The sequence below is a fragment of the Cydia strobilella genome, chromosome Z (genome assembly GCF_947568885.1).
Source record: "Cydia strobilella chromosome Z, ilCydStro3.1, whole genome shotgun sequence".
Classification (NCBI taxonomy): domain Eukaryota; kingdom Metazoa; phylum Arthropoda; class Insecta; order Lepidoptera; family Tortricidae; genus Cydia; species Cydia strobilella.
In genome coordinates, this window is record NC_086068.1 from 47453255 (window position 1) to 47471885 (window position 18631).

The 18631-nt window shown below is 35.8% G+C and overlaps 1 protein-coding gene across 6 annotated transcripts in view; it reads right to left on the bottom strand.

Moving 5' to 3' along the window:
• The window catches only part of LOC134754841 (multiple C2 and transmembrane domain-containing protein-like), a 71964-nt gene that overhangs the window by 908 nt on the left and 52425 nt on the right, over positions 1-18631 (bottom strand). For all 6 annotated transcript variants that reach the window (XM_063691277.1, XM_063691278.1, XM_063691273.1 and 3 more), the window contains exons 6-13: positions 11496-11692; positions 11023-11242; positions 9077-9222; positions 8418-8563; positions 7973-8043; positions 2316-2419; positions 1548-1657; positions 1087-1184 (exon numbers count right to left, since the gene is read on the bottom strand). In XM_063691277.1, the coding sequence (XP_063547347.1) occupies positions 1087-1184; positions 1548-1657; positions 2316-2419; positions 7973-8043; positions 8418-8563; positions 9077-9222; positions 11023-11242; positions 11496-11692 (1092 nt within the window). The remainder of the gene's footprint in view (positions 1-1086; positions 1185-1547; positions 1658-2315; positions 2420-7972; positions 8044-8417; positions 8564-9076; positions 9223-11022; positions 11243-11495; positions 11693-18631) is intronic.

Below are 18631 nucleotides of genomic sequence, written 5' to 3' on the forward strand. Positions count from 1 at the left end.
CAAATTTGGATGTATAAAAATGTATTAAAAATTATCCGTTTCGTAGCGGTGCGCGGCAACCACTGCTAGACACCAAAATTGGTGTGGGCCGCATGCAGAATAATGCAGATGTACTTGTAGCGGCACGGCGAAATCGCTGAATAAGCCACGCCTGGCGAACTATATTACCAATATCGGCTCGCCTCTCTTAAAATTTACCTGAATTATACTGATTGACAGTACTATAAAAAATAGTGGTGAATTTCCTACAAAAATTTGAGCCGTCAGGTAGGTACAGTCACGGACTTTAATTGTTGAGCCATTTAGGGTTCACTTTACATTGGACATTTCATACCGTTTAGTATTGACAACCAAATTAGCTTGAACCCTGAATGGATCAACAATTAAACTCTGCGACCGTACCTACTAAAAATGACATCAATGGATAGTGAGTGTGGGGAATGGGTCTAGTGTACACGGTGTTTCATGACCCACTGAAAACCTAAAAACAGTTTGTTCAGAATCGATAGGAGAATCGATTGCGCTATATTTTAATGGGGGTAATTTTTTTTTTACATGCTCAGTCTACAAGTTTGTAATGCAACAATATCAATAACTAGCATTTGACACGTTATTTGTCAATGAGCAACACTCTTAACTGGCCATTGGTAAACCTTATCTCGTTGCAGTAAGGTATGCAAATGGTCAGTTAACAGGCTTTACGATGGTAAAGAACTAGCAATTGTTTGATGTCACTAAAAAGACGAAGTATCTTGTGTAGAAATTACCAATCGAATAGAATTGTTAAGAAAACTAAACAATGAATATTTATTTTTAATATTTATCGGAATACAGAATGAATACTCAAGATGTTTAAAATAAAAAAAATCTGTTGGGGTGTCTCAGGTTTTCAGTGGCTCAAGTAACACCGTGTATAGTGTTTAGATTTCAAACAGTCCCCTTACGGCTTATCCTTTGTCTATTGTTAAATGAAACCGCACGTGCTACTTACTAGCATAAAAAAATGGTAGGGCCGTTTTAACCGGTTATACCCTATTAATATCTATGCTATAGTCGGAGTACTGTTGTTCTAAAACTTCTTATTACCAATTCTTTGTCATCAGGCACCCGAGACAAGAAGTCGAGAAGATCGTTGTTAGGAACTCTTTCTGGATTGAGCAGCTTCCGCGTGAACTTATACACACCTGTAACAGGAGAACAAATTAAAACCACACCCACAACTAATTTAAACATCAGTTTAATGATACATAAATACTTGCAACTATTCGTAAACCGTATTTTTTGCCCAGGGTGCTAAATGTTGCCATAAATCAAATCAATGTAAATTTCAAATAGTTCACATGGTAGTCAAACTACGACGTACAGTAGTAGGCAGCGCGCAAAAGTGTATACCCATTTTATGAATGGAATTCATTCACAAAGAGGATATGCACTTTTGCAGTTTGCTGTACCTTGAAACTGTCCTTTCCCTCCATCAGAATAATTTTCATTGCTATGTTATAGGTATGTATTTTGTCCATGATTTTATAATGGTCAACTTTACTTACCTAAAACCATGAATAAGTAATTGACTGGTACGAGGTACAGAGCCAGTGACGTCGAGATCAGCAATATCATCGCCAGGTAGCTTAAATACGGGACGCTAAAGAATATTAAGCTGCAAAAGAAAATATACTTAAATATAGCTAATTTTATTTTTAATGTTTTAATTGCACTTTCACACTATCAATAAGTCTAACATACATTAATATTTCAAAGTTTTTATCACATTCCTAGTTTCAAAGTATTTATTATATTGCTAAGTTCAAAGTATTTATCGTATTGCAAATTTCAAAGTATTTGTCATATTGCTAATTTCAAAGTATATATCATATTGCCAATTTAAACGTATTTATCATATTGCTAATTTCTAAAATTTATTAGCAAGCTCACTGCGGTGTGTTAATTAATGAGTTAAGCTAATTGCCGCAGTGAACGTGTTTAGTTAGATCCGGCTTAATGCAATATTCAAATCAATTATAACTTATATTTATTTTTAAACTAAAAGCGCTGGTGGCCTAACGACTTTCAATCCGGAGGTTGCGGGTTCAAACCTCGGCTCGTACCAATGAGTTTTACAGAACTTATGTACGAAATATCATTTGATATTTACCAGTCGCTTTTCGGAGAAGGAAAACATCATGAGGAAACCGGACTAATTAGGTAATATGTTCCATATTTCCATTTTGGCTACAGAACCCCGAAAAAATGCATTATTGCGCATAATGAAAGTGATAAGAAAATCGAACTGATAACGAAAGTGATATAAATCATACTTTTTCATTCTCTCGATAAGTGACACTATGTAGTCGATGCTGTTCTTGGTAGTGAACGTGAGATCTTGCAGCTCGTACAATCGCGCCTTTATCGTCATCTCATCCTAGAACACGACAATTATTATCATATTCTTATGTAATAACCTTTTTTGGGTTCCGTACTCAAAGGGTAAAAACGGGACTCTATTACTAAGACTCCGCTGTCCGTCTGTCCGTCTATCCACCTGTCCGTCTGTCTGTCACTAGGCTGTATCTCATGAACCGTGTTAGCTAGACAGTTGAAATTTTCACAGATGATATATTTCTGTTACAACAACAAATACTAAAAAGTACGGAACCCTCGGTGGGCGAGTCCGACTCGCACTTGTCCGGTTTTTTTACTTAATTAAATATACGGAGGTACTACAATACAAATACGAGTACTAAACTAAATTAATAAGCAGCTTAAATCTAAAATAGGCCCTTGAGTCATTGTACCAAGGATGCTGACGGGATAGGTTACCTATGCTTTTAGATTTCATTTTTTAAGGCAAAATTTGCCCACGCAAAATTAGCACGGTTGGCTGTGCATAGAGGGGTGCTGGCTGGTGCCTACACTTATGTAAGTTATGTATGGTAGCGAAAGTTGGGTATGGCAGAAGAGGCATCAGAGCAGTGGAAATGAGAGCGTTGAGAAGTGTGTGTGGTGTGAGATTACAAGACAGAATTAGGAACAGTGTGATAAGGGAAAAGTGTGGACTGAACGAAGGTGTAGTGACAAAAATTGAGAAAGGTATGTTGAGATGGTTTGGACAAGTGGAAAGAATGAGTGAAAGAATAACCTTCTTTCACTCATTTTTTCCACGTGTCCACAAAGAGAGTGTAAATATAAGGGAGAGGTAGAAACGGGAGTTGGAATTGGCAGACCTCGGCGGACTTTCTCTGATTATATCGGGGAAATCCTGAAGAAAGCCCAGGTCAAGAGCACCCTAAACCGGCGAGCGTATATGAGGAATGTTATGAAAGTGAAAGAAGAGAAAGAGGTATGGCAGGATCGTAGCAAGTGGAAATCCGTGATCTCTGCCTACCCCTCTGGGAAATAGGCGTGACTATATGTATGTATGTAAAATTAAAATAACAGTTTAAGGTAAAGGCGCAATACCGTGGTATTTTGAAATTTTTGGAATGATTCCAAAAAAATGAAGGATATCCAAGCTTATTCATTGCTTCTTAACGACCGAGAATATATTTTTTATTGTAGTGTTTATTAAACTTTCACGTTCGTAACTTTTAAGACTCATTTTAGTTTATTATATTAAAAAAAAAATTGAAACCAAAATGCGCGCGTCCTCTGTTACCATGGTAATGACAGGCTGTGATTCTATTACCGCGAATACAGATTCCATTACCGATGGTATAAAAAGTAGCCATTTTCTACCATCGGTAATAGGAACCCGACTCAAGATACCGGAGGTTAAAAAATATTGCTATTGCAATAAAAGCTATTGGTCACTGACCCCATCAGCTGATGAGTTATTGTAGGTCTTTCGTAATAGGTATTATGTTGTTCATAGGTTCCAGATAAATCTGAATTTAAATAACAGATTTTGCTGTAATATTTGTTCATCTCCTTTCACTATTCATATGATCATAAAAATATAATATTGTCTTCGGTTACCGCGATAGTTACTCATGAAATAAAACTATGAAAACGGATTATATCGCGTATATTGAATTTATAATATATCCCGACGTTTCGAACCCTTTACAGCGTTCGTGGTCAACGGGTGACTGAGGAAAAATTACAAAGTGCAAAGTGTAAATTTTGCATGTACAACCAGCCTTAAAGTTTATAGCCTTAAAGTATATAGTTCATTATTTTTTTCACCTCAGCAGCTCGAACAAGCCTACTTTCGTCACTCCCCGGAGTGAGGAAAGTGCGACTTTCCTCACTCCAGGGAGTGAAACAATGTAGCTTTTTAATTTAGTGAAGGCCATGAACTTCATACTTTTATTAATTTTTTTTATGGTATGGTATGGTATCGTATCGTATGGTATGGTATGGTATGGTATGGTATGGTATGGTATGGTATGGTATGGTATGGTATGGTATGGTATGGTCCATATTAGAATACTTTTTTTTCTGTTTATTCTGTGTAATTCGAAATACATTTTTACCTTTAATATGTACTCACTACTGAGGTGAAAAATTACGTGTGCAACACGAGAGCAAAGTTATTTTACATCTCGTGTTTTTGAGTCCCTCGCTACGCTAAAGATTCTACCTTAGAATCACGCGCTTCGCTCGTGATTCAATTATAGAATCTTTCGCTTTTTCGGGACTCAAAATAAACACTCGCAAGAAAAACCAACTTTCCTCTCTTGTTGCACAAATAACTATAGTATGTGGGTATTTTTGCACTTTGTAATTTTTCCTCAGTCACCCGTTGACCACGAACGCTGTAAAGGGTTCGAAACGTCGGGATGTATTATAAATTCAATATACGCGATATAATCCGTTTTCATAGTTTTATTTCATAAGAAATATGTCAAAATACTATGTTTCATTATGTATAATTTATGACAATGCTGTAAAGCCTGATAACTAAGTCTTGATTTTGTAAAATAAATATGTATTTACGGTATCCTTAATGTGATTTATATTTAGAAAGGACTAAAATACCAATCTTCTCCTACTCGGTAATAGATACTTCTTTAAGAACCTATTACCAACTCAATGAAAATATTGAATGGGTCGGTAATAGATTCCCATACATCCTTAGTACCGAGGATTATGTGATCATACTATCAGTAATAGACTTAACTTAACTTGGAGTATTGTAAAACCTAATTCCGACCCATAAAAACAATAACAAATCAAAAAAAATACTACAACCTTAGTATAAAACGAAAATTACATGAGTGGCAAGTAAATACAGTTAATTATCTTAATATTAATAAAAATGACGAAATAAGGGTTTCTATAGAAACTAACAAGTTCAGTACTGAAGTTTTTATAAAAAACCGGACAAGTGCGAGTCGGACTCACCCACCGAAAGTTCCGTACTTTTTAGTATTTGTTGTTATAGCGGCAACAGAAATACATCATCTGTGAAAATTTCAACTAGCTATCACGGTTCATGAGATACAGCCTGGTGACAGACAGACAGACAGACGGACAGAGAAGTCTTAGTAATAGGGTCCCGTTTTTACTCTTTGGGTACGGAACCCTAAAAAACGAAGGGTTGGTTGAATACTTTCTATACCACGGAAATAGTTCTTTAAACGCGTGAATGGAATAAAACTGGAATGACTATAATAGTTATTTACGATACAAGTGCGGAAAAGGAAATTCGAAACGAGTGGCGATAAATTAAACCACGATCGCAGGGAGTGTTTTAAATCGACACGAGTTGCGAATTACCTATTGGCACGTGTATCGTACAACGTTTTACAGTACATATGACCCTTTAAACCTTCGACATATGCACGAAAAGTGCTCTTTTACGCAATAGTGCGACAAATTAGTACTGTAAAATAGTTTATAAACAATGTCACATAATAAAAATAAAGCATAAAGATGCAAAATTACCACTTTGCCTATAACCGTGGTACACCACGGAATTAGGACCCACATCAAAAAATAGCGCCTATCTCAGCTGTATTTTATTTTACATTTTAAACGTATTTCCAAGCCAACGATTATTTAACGGGTACTCAGAAGTCATGAAGAAAGCTATATAGAACCATTTAACAACCATAATATTAAATAGTTCAATTGCCATAACTATTCGTAAAATACAATAAGATTTAAGCTCCCTTACATTAGGGGCCACTCGTTTGTATGGCATGACCTCTTCTTTCGCTGGAGCATTCCACGAAATTGTCTACCGTTGTCCCGTACGAACGCGAATTTTCTCAGGATTTGCAGGTATAAGAGTTTCCTTTTCTGTGACAAATGGTCAAAAATATGCACAGAAAAATAATCATCTGCTTTAAAAGCCGAAAAAAAGTCGCAATACAGGAAATAAAATGCGTTTGTACGGGACAGCCCGTGGAATGCTCCCGCTACCGTTGCGGAAATTGAAGAATTATCTTCTTTGTTTCATTTACACACGCTACCACCAATAGGTCAGTTTGTAAACTAAATAGGCAGCCTTCGTTTGTGTACAATATTATTTTTTAGAAATTCGGTCGGTTTGCTCATAAAATGCATATTTTAAAATACCACGGTGATAGGCCCCGAATTTGACACCCATGGTAATATTGGTAATAGGCGCCTTTACCTTAGTTCACTCTAAAAATAAGTAAAAGAGTTTGTGATACTGTAGCGTACTTTTACCCAGTGTCGTAAGAAAGGGAAAGTGCGCTCATGGCAGAGGTGTCTCTAACATTTATTGGCTAGACCAAGATAAGTCTGTAACGATTTTGATAGCACACGCAGTGCTAGTGCTTTTTTAAACGTCAAACTTCTATGAATTTATGACGTATAAATAATATTGGTTTTATGAAAATACATGGTAAAAACAAGGTCCAATTTATTTTCTTTTTTTCTATGAATGGAAATATATTCATCACAACATATTTTGAAGGCGCGCGTTACATCTCTCTTAAATACTCATTTATTCTAAAAATTATTGTTGACTTTTGATAACAATTATTTGATTGATTTGACTTATCGAACGAGCGAGCGAAGCGAAGTGATTTGAAGTTCTTATATAGAGGATAGTTTGACAATAACTTAATTACATTTGTTGTAATTTAAATGAAATTGGGTAAATGTGTAGTTGAGGGCATGCTATTTTAGGCATTAAACGCACGCGGTTTTCCATCCTTTGCCTATCGACTAAGTAGGTGCAATCAATAGATGTATCTTTTTGGCGAACTACTAGTTAATAAATAAAAGAAATCTTTTTTAATCCTGAATCATGAACACTGCTATATTACTCTCGTTAGCAATTTTGGCCATTCATACATATGGCTGATATGGCCATACACACACTTTAATCAGGGGACGAACTCCGATATCGCAAATAAAATCTATTATAACATTTATAACATATCGCCAGGTGTTTTTTTGTAACTTGTGGGTTGTGGGGTTCATTCTATTCGGTTAGTGAAAGTTGGTCGTCAGCCAGTATGACTACACATTTACTTTGCAACGCTTAAGGTTAAAAGAAACATCTTGATCAAAAACTCATCATGCTACTTGTAATCACTTGTAATTAACCGGTCAATTCGAACAACGTGATAATTAGATTATTTTAAAATGGATTTTTTATTTTATTTTAAATAATCTAATATGTTTGTCTTACGGGAGTTTTATAGTTAAAACGTGATAATTACTTGATAAGAGACCAATACGAGATCTAATAGATACGTTATAGTTTAGTTCTCAACTAGTTATCTTTAGCAGTTCGATTCGAGAAACCAATTGTCATTTCACGCTACAATTATTGTGAGGTTGTGGGATATCCATTAGATATTCATTGTATGTCTAAGTAATATCTTAAGCAAATCTTAAAGAGATCGTTCAAGAGGACATTCGGAATCGCGGAAATGTCAAATATGACATGACTTTCTTACATATCTCGGTATCGTTTCTGTTTCATATCTAGTGGATATCTAGTTGATATCTAGATCATTGTTCGAATTGGCCCATAAATCCTTATCCATACCTTTTGCGTATCTATTTCTTCATCTGATAAATCGTCATCTGACGTATAAACCGGAACTAGGGCATTGTTATCTGTAACAAATAAATGCATACGGATGATAATAACGGGATTTAGATAACGTAGTTATGCTTGGACTATCTAAGGGAATGCGACGTATTAAGAAATTACGCAGGAGCCCGCAATCTCGTATTTAGGTATGTAAAAAAATTGTATCCCGTTGTAAAATGAATACTTACACAGTAGTGTGCGCCGCCAAGTTAGAGATTTCGTGCGAGACTAAAATTGGATCGTAAGAAAAATCCTGTATTGTAATTGCGTTTTAGATTAATAAATAATAAAACAGTAAACACTGTTTATATAAAATGGAAAACTAAATGTATTTAAAGGTAGTGACGTTGGCATTGCTGATAATTGTAGAGATTTAACAATAAATAGAGAAACTGACTGCAACTTCGGTAGCCAGTCCACTGGTAGACGAAGGCCGCCAGCAACAACAGCGGCAGCATCCACGCCTGGAAGCAGTACCAGAAGCCCAGCCACACGGCCAGCGCCACCACCGACCGCTCGCGGTTCTCCCATTCGAACAAAACTCTACAAACAACAATAATCAGTGGCGTAACGTAAACAAGTAAACAGATGAGGCTTGTGCCATCCAGGATAATACGCCGGATAGCTCTTCATTTTGTCACCATTTTTAAACAACATTTGGGTCTTACCAAAGGTTTCAGTCTTTCTAAGCTTCCAATATATTATAATAATTTTAATATATTATGCACAGGAGCGCGAAAAAGGCACACTACCTTGACGCGTATTTGTAACGCTATGGAAGGTCTACCCACGCTCACCTCGCGTTCAATGCGAGTATGTATAGGTATATGTACGAAAAGTAGGTACCTACAATGTCATGCATATCACGCTAAATCTGTCCAGTCTTTCCTCTTTTATAAGCAAAAATGTGTGCATATAATTTTAAACAGTTTTATCGCTTAGCTACGTCTGCGGCTGACACATATTGTGCCACGCCTATTAAATGTAAAGTAAAAATAGGAAATTCATGAATGAGCATGCTTATTTTAAAATGAATTCTGCAGTAAATGAACTTACTTGTACTGTTCGTTTCCGAGGTAAATTATATGGAAGATATCTTTGATAAATACTAAATTATTGTATATCAATGGAATGTCAAATTTGGCCGGCTTCTGTATATATTTTGTTTCCTTGGGGCTTAATACTCGCATAGATGCTTTGATCTGAAAAGAAAGAATAAAACAAATGAAAACATATCCCGATCACTACGTCTTGTAAAACAAAGTCCCCCTCCGCGTCTCTGTTCGTATGTATGTATGTTCGCGATAAAGTCGAAAGCTACTGAACAGATTTTTATGCGGTTTTCACCTAGCAATAGAGTGATTCTTGAGGAAGGTGTAGAAAATGTTTAGGTTTTGTATAACCCGTGCGAACTCGAGGCGGGTCGCAAGTACATTAATATAATGATTGTCCTATCCGATTCCTATTCGAATTCGATAAATTTTGACAATGTGTAATAATAATTTTATATTTTGTAAAAGAATGAAAGTGCAGTGCAAACCAGTTGAAAAAAAAACCGGCCAAGTGCGAGTCGGACTCGCGCACTGAGGGTTCCATACTTTTTAGTATTTGTTGTTATAGCGGCAACAGAAATACATCATCTGTGAAAATTCCAACTGTCTAGCTATCACGGTTCATGAGATACAGCCTGGTGACAGACAGACGGACAGACGTACAAACGGACAGCGGAGTTTTAGTAATAGGGTCTCGTTTTTACCCTTTGGGTACGGAACCCTAAAAAAGGAAAATACGGTCCGATATGTTGTGTTAATTAAAGAAATAAATCTAACGAAACCTAAATAATTATATTTTCAACACACTTGCTCAAAACGACGTTTTTATTCCACCGATTTTTGTCTTATAATCTTAGATATTAAACACGCGTGCTTTTTCAGTATATTATAACACTTGCTTTTTTAAAAACTGTAATAGATGTCATATATTAAAGAAAAAGTGACGAAGCCCTCCAGTGGTGAAGGCCGGATGTTTTTAATTTATATATAGTAGTGTGACTACTTAAAAACACAAATCAAATATTTAATAAAATAATTTGATTTGTTCCCAAATTTGTTCACTTGCTTTTTTATTATATTATCCGACTGAGTTAAGAAGGTAACTGATTGCTAATAATATGCATGGAAACGGAGCCTTCTTAATTTGGTCGAGTAATAAAAAAATTACACCAACTATTAGGTTTCAAATGTTAGTTCAAAGAGATATTATCTCACCAAACATAATTTATAGATAAAATTATCTCGTAAATTACATAAATGAATAAACATAACATTTTATCGATTTGATCGCCATCCGTCGGTTAGAAATACGAAAATATTAGCTTTTTTTTAAAAAACATTTTAATTGGCTGTTTGTCGATTTCGTTCGCGCCTTTGCCTTGCGCATTGGAATTGTGCGTAAAATAATAACGCGCCAGCCATTTTCCGTATTTGTCATAAAATTGGAATAGTTTTGCATATTTTTAGTTTAATGGTATTTCTAGGTTAAATGATATTTTGGAACATACCATACCACTTTTACTGTTTTGACAAAAAAAATCGAATTTATAAGTTTTGTTTTTCCTGGCAAGTGTGTTGAAAAACGTCGTATGAAACGCATGTGCATTGGTCATTACACACATCGGCTTTCTTATTGCGATTCTTACAATATCGCCTCGTGTGTAATGACCAACTTAGCACACTTGTATCATAATGTACGTATTACATACTCGTATTTTTAGGTAATACCAGGTGGAAATAGATATTAATGACGTGTATTTTCTGGAATTGCGGTACCTAGCCTAATTATATGTATATGTATTTGACAGTTTACAGTAATACTTAGTTTAAAACTTGGGTTCGGGTGTATTTTCCTTACCCAGCACTACCATAAGTCAATACAGTCACAGATAATGAAAATAATGTTCTTTATTAAATACCTATATTTTTACAGATAATAGGTTTGCTTACCGGATTCCACGCTATAGACATTTCTAGAAGAATCCTTGGGCAGTTTCCTTTAGCGCTTGCCATTTTGGAGCGGTTTTTCAGTGCGTACCATCTCTTCTCGTCATTGTTGATCCGTAAAAGAGGAATCGAGATCTTTCCCAGCGTTTCACCCTTCATGCTATTGATGAAAGATTCGTCATATACTGTGATATCTAATGTAGAGGTTATGTCATTTACGCCACTGAAAAATACAGATAGGCACCATAGTAAATAATTTTTTTAATAATTATAGGCTCGTGAAATCCAAGGAAATACAAAAATAATAAAATAATAATAGAACTGGGGTTAAAGATGTGGTTTCTAAAGGATAACAATTTAACGTCATACGCAGTAGGCGTCGGCCTTGCAGTTGATCCCGTCGTCGCCACGTGGCCCACTTCGTTGCAGACGGCTCCAGGTGTGGCTAACTCATATAAAAATCCTAAGATACTTACAAAGTGTAACTCTTGTTCCACATGGGTTCGGAGGTGCCGGCCACAGTGTGCGTCTGGACACGGGCGTTGTCAAGCTCTAGAACGCAGTAGGCGTCGGCCTTGCCGCTGATGCCCAGCGCGCTGAGCCCCCGCGCCCCGTACACCGTCACCGATACTTGGCCCACTTCGGTCCAGTCGTTGTCCAGGCGGTACCAGGTCTGGAAATACCACTAATAAACTAAAGAAATAATACTAATACGTTGTGCGAGATAGCTGCCAGCTCTTCGGTCACCAGTGAAGTCGAGCAGTCTTTTCGATAGCTCTTTTAAAAGTTGTATATAGAGCATTAGGACCCCACAGGCCAAGGGTTTCAACCCCTAAATGGCATAAAAATATACCCGGGGCCGAGACCCCTGTACTTTTGGGCTTTAAACTTTTTGCTTGGTTACTGGTTACGGTGAGGTGGGAAGGAGCCACCGGGCCAGTCTATTTAAATCCCTAGAGCCTTAGATTTGTGCAGCCGTTAATGACATACCTAGTTACGACACAGTTATGATACTTACAAATAATGGCGCCCACATTACTTTAGTAGGCATAACGATAACGATGCGCAAGAGCAGTCAATGCTCCATGGTAATGTCGTTTAAATTGACCGCAGTGCGAGATATCATAAACTCGTTAAAAATAGGTAATTCGTAGCTGCATTCTCGCATGGAAATTTTACGTCCCAGTGCTCGACATGCTAATATCCAAAAGATGTCACCCTTTTGTCACTATTGATAATGAGATTGACGAGCGCTCGAACGTCTACCTTAAATAAATACATACAATTGAAAACTTGTTTACTTATATATGTTCGCTCATTGTAGAGCATTCATAAAAATTTTTTTGAAGTATTAATTTGATGTGCATGTAGGAGTTACCTATAACGCAGCGTACTACGTACGAGTAGGCAAACAACACGCGAACGCGAAGCGGCGCGGCGCGGGGTGAATCAATCCTTTGATACCTATAGAAGTGTCCTACGTTACGTGGGCGATCTCGTTGCGAAATATTGCCTTACCTTATTAGGCCCTAATCTGCGTCGCACATCGGCACATACGAGTATAACGTGCCTCTTTTCTTTTTAATTGATTTTCAACTAGGTATGAATAATTTTCTTACGAAATTATAATTTTAACCGTAAAATAATTCTAATATAACAGCCTCATTCCATATTTGTCTCTGTGTACCCACATACGATTATTTTCTGAATTAGCTTCATGTCTATGGATGGTATAGAACTCATGTCACTGCAAAGTCATTGTGTTGCAAAAAAACTACTTTGATCTGACGTCCGAGAGTCCACAGGTTAATGATAACGATACCTATTCTTTATTTATTTTTATACGTTATTGGAGATACGATGCGAACTCATGTGCGTATATTTATCCTTCGTTTACGTCAGAACACAAAAAAGGCTAAGAGAACCTGATCTCAGTATAAGGCACATTTTTATCATGAGTAACGCAAGGTTGTTGAATCTTTTTATAAAGTAATTTCATGTGACGCCGCCGCGGCCGCTGCGAAGGGCGAGTATGTAAATAGGAAGTTACCTATACCTATAGGACTGAGGTTATAGGTATATGGTAAATGAATAGTTAGCCAACATTGTCACTGTGTTTTTCCTACATTGGATCCGCGATTGAGTCACGATGGAATATAAGAGACATTACGTTATTTTGTTCTCTCGTGTCAGGTTCTCCTGTACCTACTTGGTACAGATAAATAGTAGATTGTTAACCAAGGGATGAAAGGCAGTCATTTCTGCCGAGGTATTTTTGGCGCTCGAACGCAGTGAGAGCGCCAATAGTCCGAGGCTGAAATGATGCCTTTCACCCGAGTTAAACACTCTACTTTTCATTTCGAATACGAGGAAAGTAAAATGCATGTCTTTTTTAAAACATGACCAAGTATAATTTTTTATAGTATTTTTAGGTACCCTACCTTCAGTTAACAATTTAGGCAAAAGTGTCTCTATTTATAGAATGGAGAGTCAAATATCAGAATGGAAATTGTATAACAAATCCATTTAAATTCAAATTTCAATTGCTTATCGTAAAAAAATTCAAAAAATCGTACTTCGAACGTAAAATGCTCTAGTGCAGACATGTATCATTTTCTGCACACCTTTTAGAACAACAATGACCCTCTTTCAGAGCATGAGAAATGAAAAAATATTTAATAAAACGCATTCATCAATTTCATCATGCAATTTTAATATTTTGCATGGTTTACAGAGCTATAAGAACTTGGACAACAGCACGACTTTTTTCACTGAGTTGTGTTAGATATTGCAGATGACTCAAAAAAAGTCGTAGCACGGTACACTTATCACCATGCCTGTCACGTTCTAACAAGTATGTGAGTGCGAAAGTGACGGACTTAGTGATAAGGGAAACCATGCTGCGCGGGCTGGGAAAAATATAAACGATAAACGCTTTCATTTACGTGTTTTTATTTTTTTCAGGTAGGTACCGAATTCAGTCAGTCAGTCAGGGAATAATTGATTAATCGTTTGCCCATTAAATTTAATAAACAAATTAATTATAACAGATATTTTTAAGCAATCTAATTTAGGAGACTTGATAACGCTCACACTCGCTCTTCAAGCCCTATCAGATCAGATATTTCAGGGATATTCCGATTCTATTCATTCATGCCACTAATCGTCACCAAAATGAAGTTCTGTAAGCAAAGGCTCGGCAGCTTCTTGTATTGCATGCTATCTATATGGTTTCAACGAACATTTCAGAACCCGTTGAGTACGAGACAATATCAATGTATTAAAAGTTTTAAATTTGGATGGTGACTGCAGCAGCATTACTGTTACAACGACTGCCACACCGTTCACGGGAGCGATGTCAGTGTCAATGTTCTTGATAAATTGCGTTGATATCGTTGCCGCATCCGTCTCAATTAGAACATTCAATCAGTCACTCATTTTATCAAGAATATTGACAGTAATAGCGTCCGCGTCAACGCTGCAGCAGTTAAGTTGCAACAGTAACGCTGCTGTAATCACCATCCGATTCGATAGTAACCTAGCGTCCACAACTATTATAAAGTTCATTTATAATAATAATAGCTAAGCTCGTGTCACCTTGAACTTGACAAATCGAAGTATCGAACTTTGTATCGCTTATTCACTGCTTTTTTAGGCTTCCGTACCTCAAAAGGAAAAAACGGAACTCTTATAGGTTAGGAGGATATAACCAAACGGAGTAGCCATTAACAGGCATTCCCCTCTGTCGAAAATAGTCGGCCAATGGTCATACACAATGTATGGACTGACGTTTATCTGACATGGCTATTTTGACGTTACATTTGTCGTTCCCCTCCCCCGCAAAAATTGGCAGACTTTTTTGTACAGCAAATTACAGACGTGGCGGCTCCGTTTGGTTATATTATATCCTCCTAGCTTATAGGATCACTCGTGCGTCTGTCTGTCTGTCTGTCTGTGCGTCTGTCACGGCCTATTTTCTCCGAAACTACTGGACCAATTAAGTTAAAATTTGCTAATACATGTAAGTGTGTGACCCAGAGACATGTAACGTAAACAAATAAATTTTAAAAATGGAAGCCACTTTTGAGAAATGTAAATGAGAAAATTATAAAATAAAGTTTTTCAAACTGTATTGTGTTACATATCAAATGAAAGAGCTCATTGTGAGAATCTCAAATATAGTATATTTTTTTATAATTTTAGGATAAACAGTTTAGAAGTTATTCAAGAAAATAGGCCAAAATTGACCAAAAAACTACTGGGTCTAAAATTTTGAAAAAAATACACAAAATTGTTCTTTACCTATAGATTACAGGAAAAACTATTAGAAATGTGCAGTCAAGCGTGAGTCGGACTTAATTACTTAGTTTTGATCCGACCCCTACGGGTTTTAAATTACGGACGACCGGTCTGGCCTAGTGGGTACTGTGGGTAGTGACCCTGCCTGTGAAGCCGATGGTCCTAGGTTCGCGGTAAGGGCATATATTTGTGTGGTGAACACAAATATTTGTTCCTGAGTCATGGGTGTTTTCTATGTATATAAGTATGTATTTATCTATATAAGTATGTATATCGTCGCCTAGCACCCATAGTACAAGCTTTGCTTAGTTTGGGGCTAGGTTGATCTGTGTAAAGATGTCCCCTAATATTTATTTATTTATTAAATAATAAATAACTGAACTGTATAAACCTGAATCTAATCTAATCATCTAATCTAAAAATAAATAAAACTAATCATAAATAAAATAAATTACTTATAATCTTTAATAGAAAAAAAAACCGACATCAAAATAGTTTGAAATGTCATGGATTGGGGAGGATTATTTTTTTTATTACTATAACAATATGGGTACCAAATGGAAGCTAGTGAAAAGCCCATTTCAAAAATATATATAAACAATGGTTTTTTTTTGCAGTTTAATGTAACAGAAAATTATACTTTTATGTACAATGTTTCAATTTGAGTTACGTTTCTTATTTTTTGATATATCTGGTTAATTATTTTTAGACATTATATAGGTAGAGGATATTCACAGTGGTTTGGTGTAACATTTTGAATAATCCATTCAGTCATTTCCAATTTAGAGCAGTTCAAAGTGTGTGTTACTTATATTAGTTATATTTTAGTTACTTATCTAGTAACTTATATTTTACTTTAGTTTTTATTTATTGACATAAAAACTCTTTGCCGTTTAAGCCATGACAATTATCGATAGTTTGTAAGAAATAATTATAATTAACGGATAAACCAAGCTGTTTTTCTTGAATAATAATGCTATAAGTAAAAAATTTCCAGTTTGTTGACCGATACTTATATGTTGATTACTTCAGACATAACGAGACAAAACATATTAATCTTCATAAGGCCATTGTAAGTATGTAAACAACATCAACATGTAAATTAACTTAATAATATCTGTGCCTCAATATATTCCTGTTTTTTATAAAATTTCCATTTGTAGATGTAGATGGTAATATCGTAAGGTTATGTTCATTAGAATCTGTGGAGTGAACTCCCTTCGGTTACTGGTAAAAGTGGTAACGCACATCCTGGGGTTGCAGGTGTATAAAGGCAGCAGTGACCGCTTCCATGAGGCGGGCAGTGTGCTTGTTTGTCACTAACGTGGTATAAGCGTGTTAGTGGATGAGTAGGAGATGACTGTGTAAAGAAATGACCATTCGATAATATAGTTAAATTTTCGTTACAACGAAAATTTAATTATTTGCTCTTGTAGGTAGGTACCTATTTAGCAGATAACCTAAACAAATTCATACAACAAGTGAGTCTAGACCTTAAAAGTATTTAATGTTAGTATTGGGATGTCTCCCAACAGTTTAAATTAGATTAAATTCATACAGCATTGATAATATCTAGATAAAGTTAATTGTTTTTGTACTCATGTGTTGTATTTTTTTTATGCTATCGTGTGTATCGTGTGTGTCAAAAGGGAGGCAAAACTCACAGTTACACACCCTATATGTACTCATCAAACAGTTATCCAACTTAAAGGCCATTTTTGGAATGGTTTATTTCCTTACTATTTTGTCCTGTCTGTATAAATAATGACCCTCCCTATAAATTGCAAGAATAGTTCATTTCTCCAATTTTCGGAATACGACACACCAAAGATTGACAGCGACAATTTTTTTTTCACCTCAGCAGCTCGAACAAGCCTACTTTCGTTTCGAAACAATGTAGCTTTTTAATTTAGTGAAGGCCATGAACTTCATACTTTTATTACATTTTTTTTACGGTACGGTACGGTACGGTCCGGTCCGGTCTCGTCTCGTCTCGTCTCGTATCGTCTCGTATCGTATCTTATCGTATCGTACATATTATAATACTTTTTTTTCTGTTTATTCTGTGTAATTCGAAATACATTTTAACCTTTAATATGTTCTCACTACTGAGGTGAAAAATTATGTGTGCAACACGAGAGCAAAGTTATTTTACATCTCGTGTTTTTGAGTCCCTCGCTACGCTCAAGATTCTACCTTAGAATCACTCGCTTCGCTCGTGATTCAATTATAGAATCTTTCGCTTTCTCGGGACTCAAAATAAACACTCGCAAGAAAAACCAACTTTCCTCTCTTGTTGCACAAATAACTATTAAAATTTTACGTAAGTATCTTATTACACTAATTAGATTCATAGTTTAGCTGTTTGATTTTACCTAGTTATATTTTAATATATTGTGTAAACCAAAGATATAGATGTAAGAAATAGATATAAGTAAAAATATTTTCCCCTCACTAGCTCGGAAAGTTGTCTTTTATCCTTTAAAACAAGCGCGTAAAAAGGCATTTTATACACTAGTGGGAAAAGTAATTTGACCTTGGTTGGAACGTGTTTAAGTAGCTTGACAGATAATAAAACTTAAAACGCTCATAATAATGGTTCGTTCGATATTAATTGTCTATAAAAAAATGGTTTGAGAATCTAATAAAAAATATCAAATTTAGCTTTATTTAATAATTTTATGTCATAAACCTTAAAATTTCATAACAAATGTTTATTTTTTAATAATGATGTTAAATATAATTCTGAACGCACAAGTTGAGTCTATGCAATTTCAAATTAACGCATCATTGACATTTCATACGACAGAAATGTCAACATTGTCAACAAATTTTTTACTTAAAAACTTCTCACGTAACAATACAAAATCTTCAGTTTTTTGTTATAATAACGTAAAAAAATGAGTGACTCCAGTGATGAAGATGATCTAACGCCTGTGGATGTTGCACTTTCCTCGCTATAGTGAGGTGAAAAGTTTTGTGTTACATACGGGTGCAAATATATTTTCATGTCTCATGCTCTGAAAGTGGGTCGTTGTTGTTCTAAAAAGTGCGCAGAAAGTGATACGTTTCTGCTCTAGTGCAGAAAAGTGTTGTACTCCTCTTCGTCCCCGTCCCACGAGCATCACGAGAAACAAAATTGAAAAATAGTGTCTTTATTTCCCCGCCTGGAACAATTGGAAATTGTTCTAATTTTACTAATCCCGCATTGAATCGTTTTTTATCAAAAATGATGTAAGTAAATTGTTGAAATAAATTATTCTTGATTTCTTTTGTTGAATTGTATTTACTCGATATCATAAGGCGGGAACCA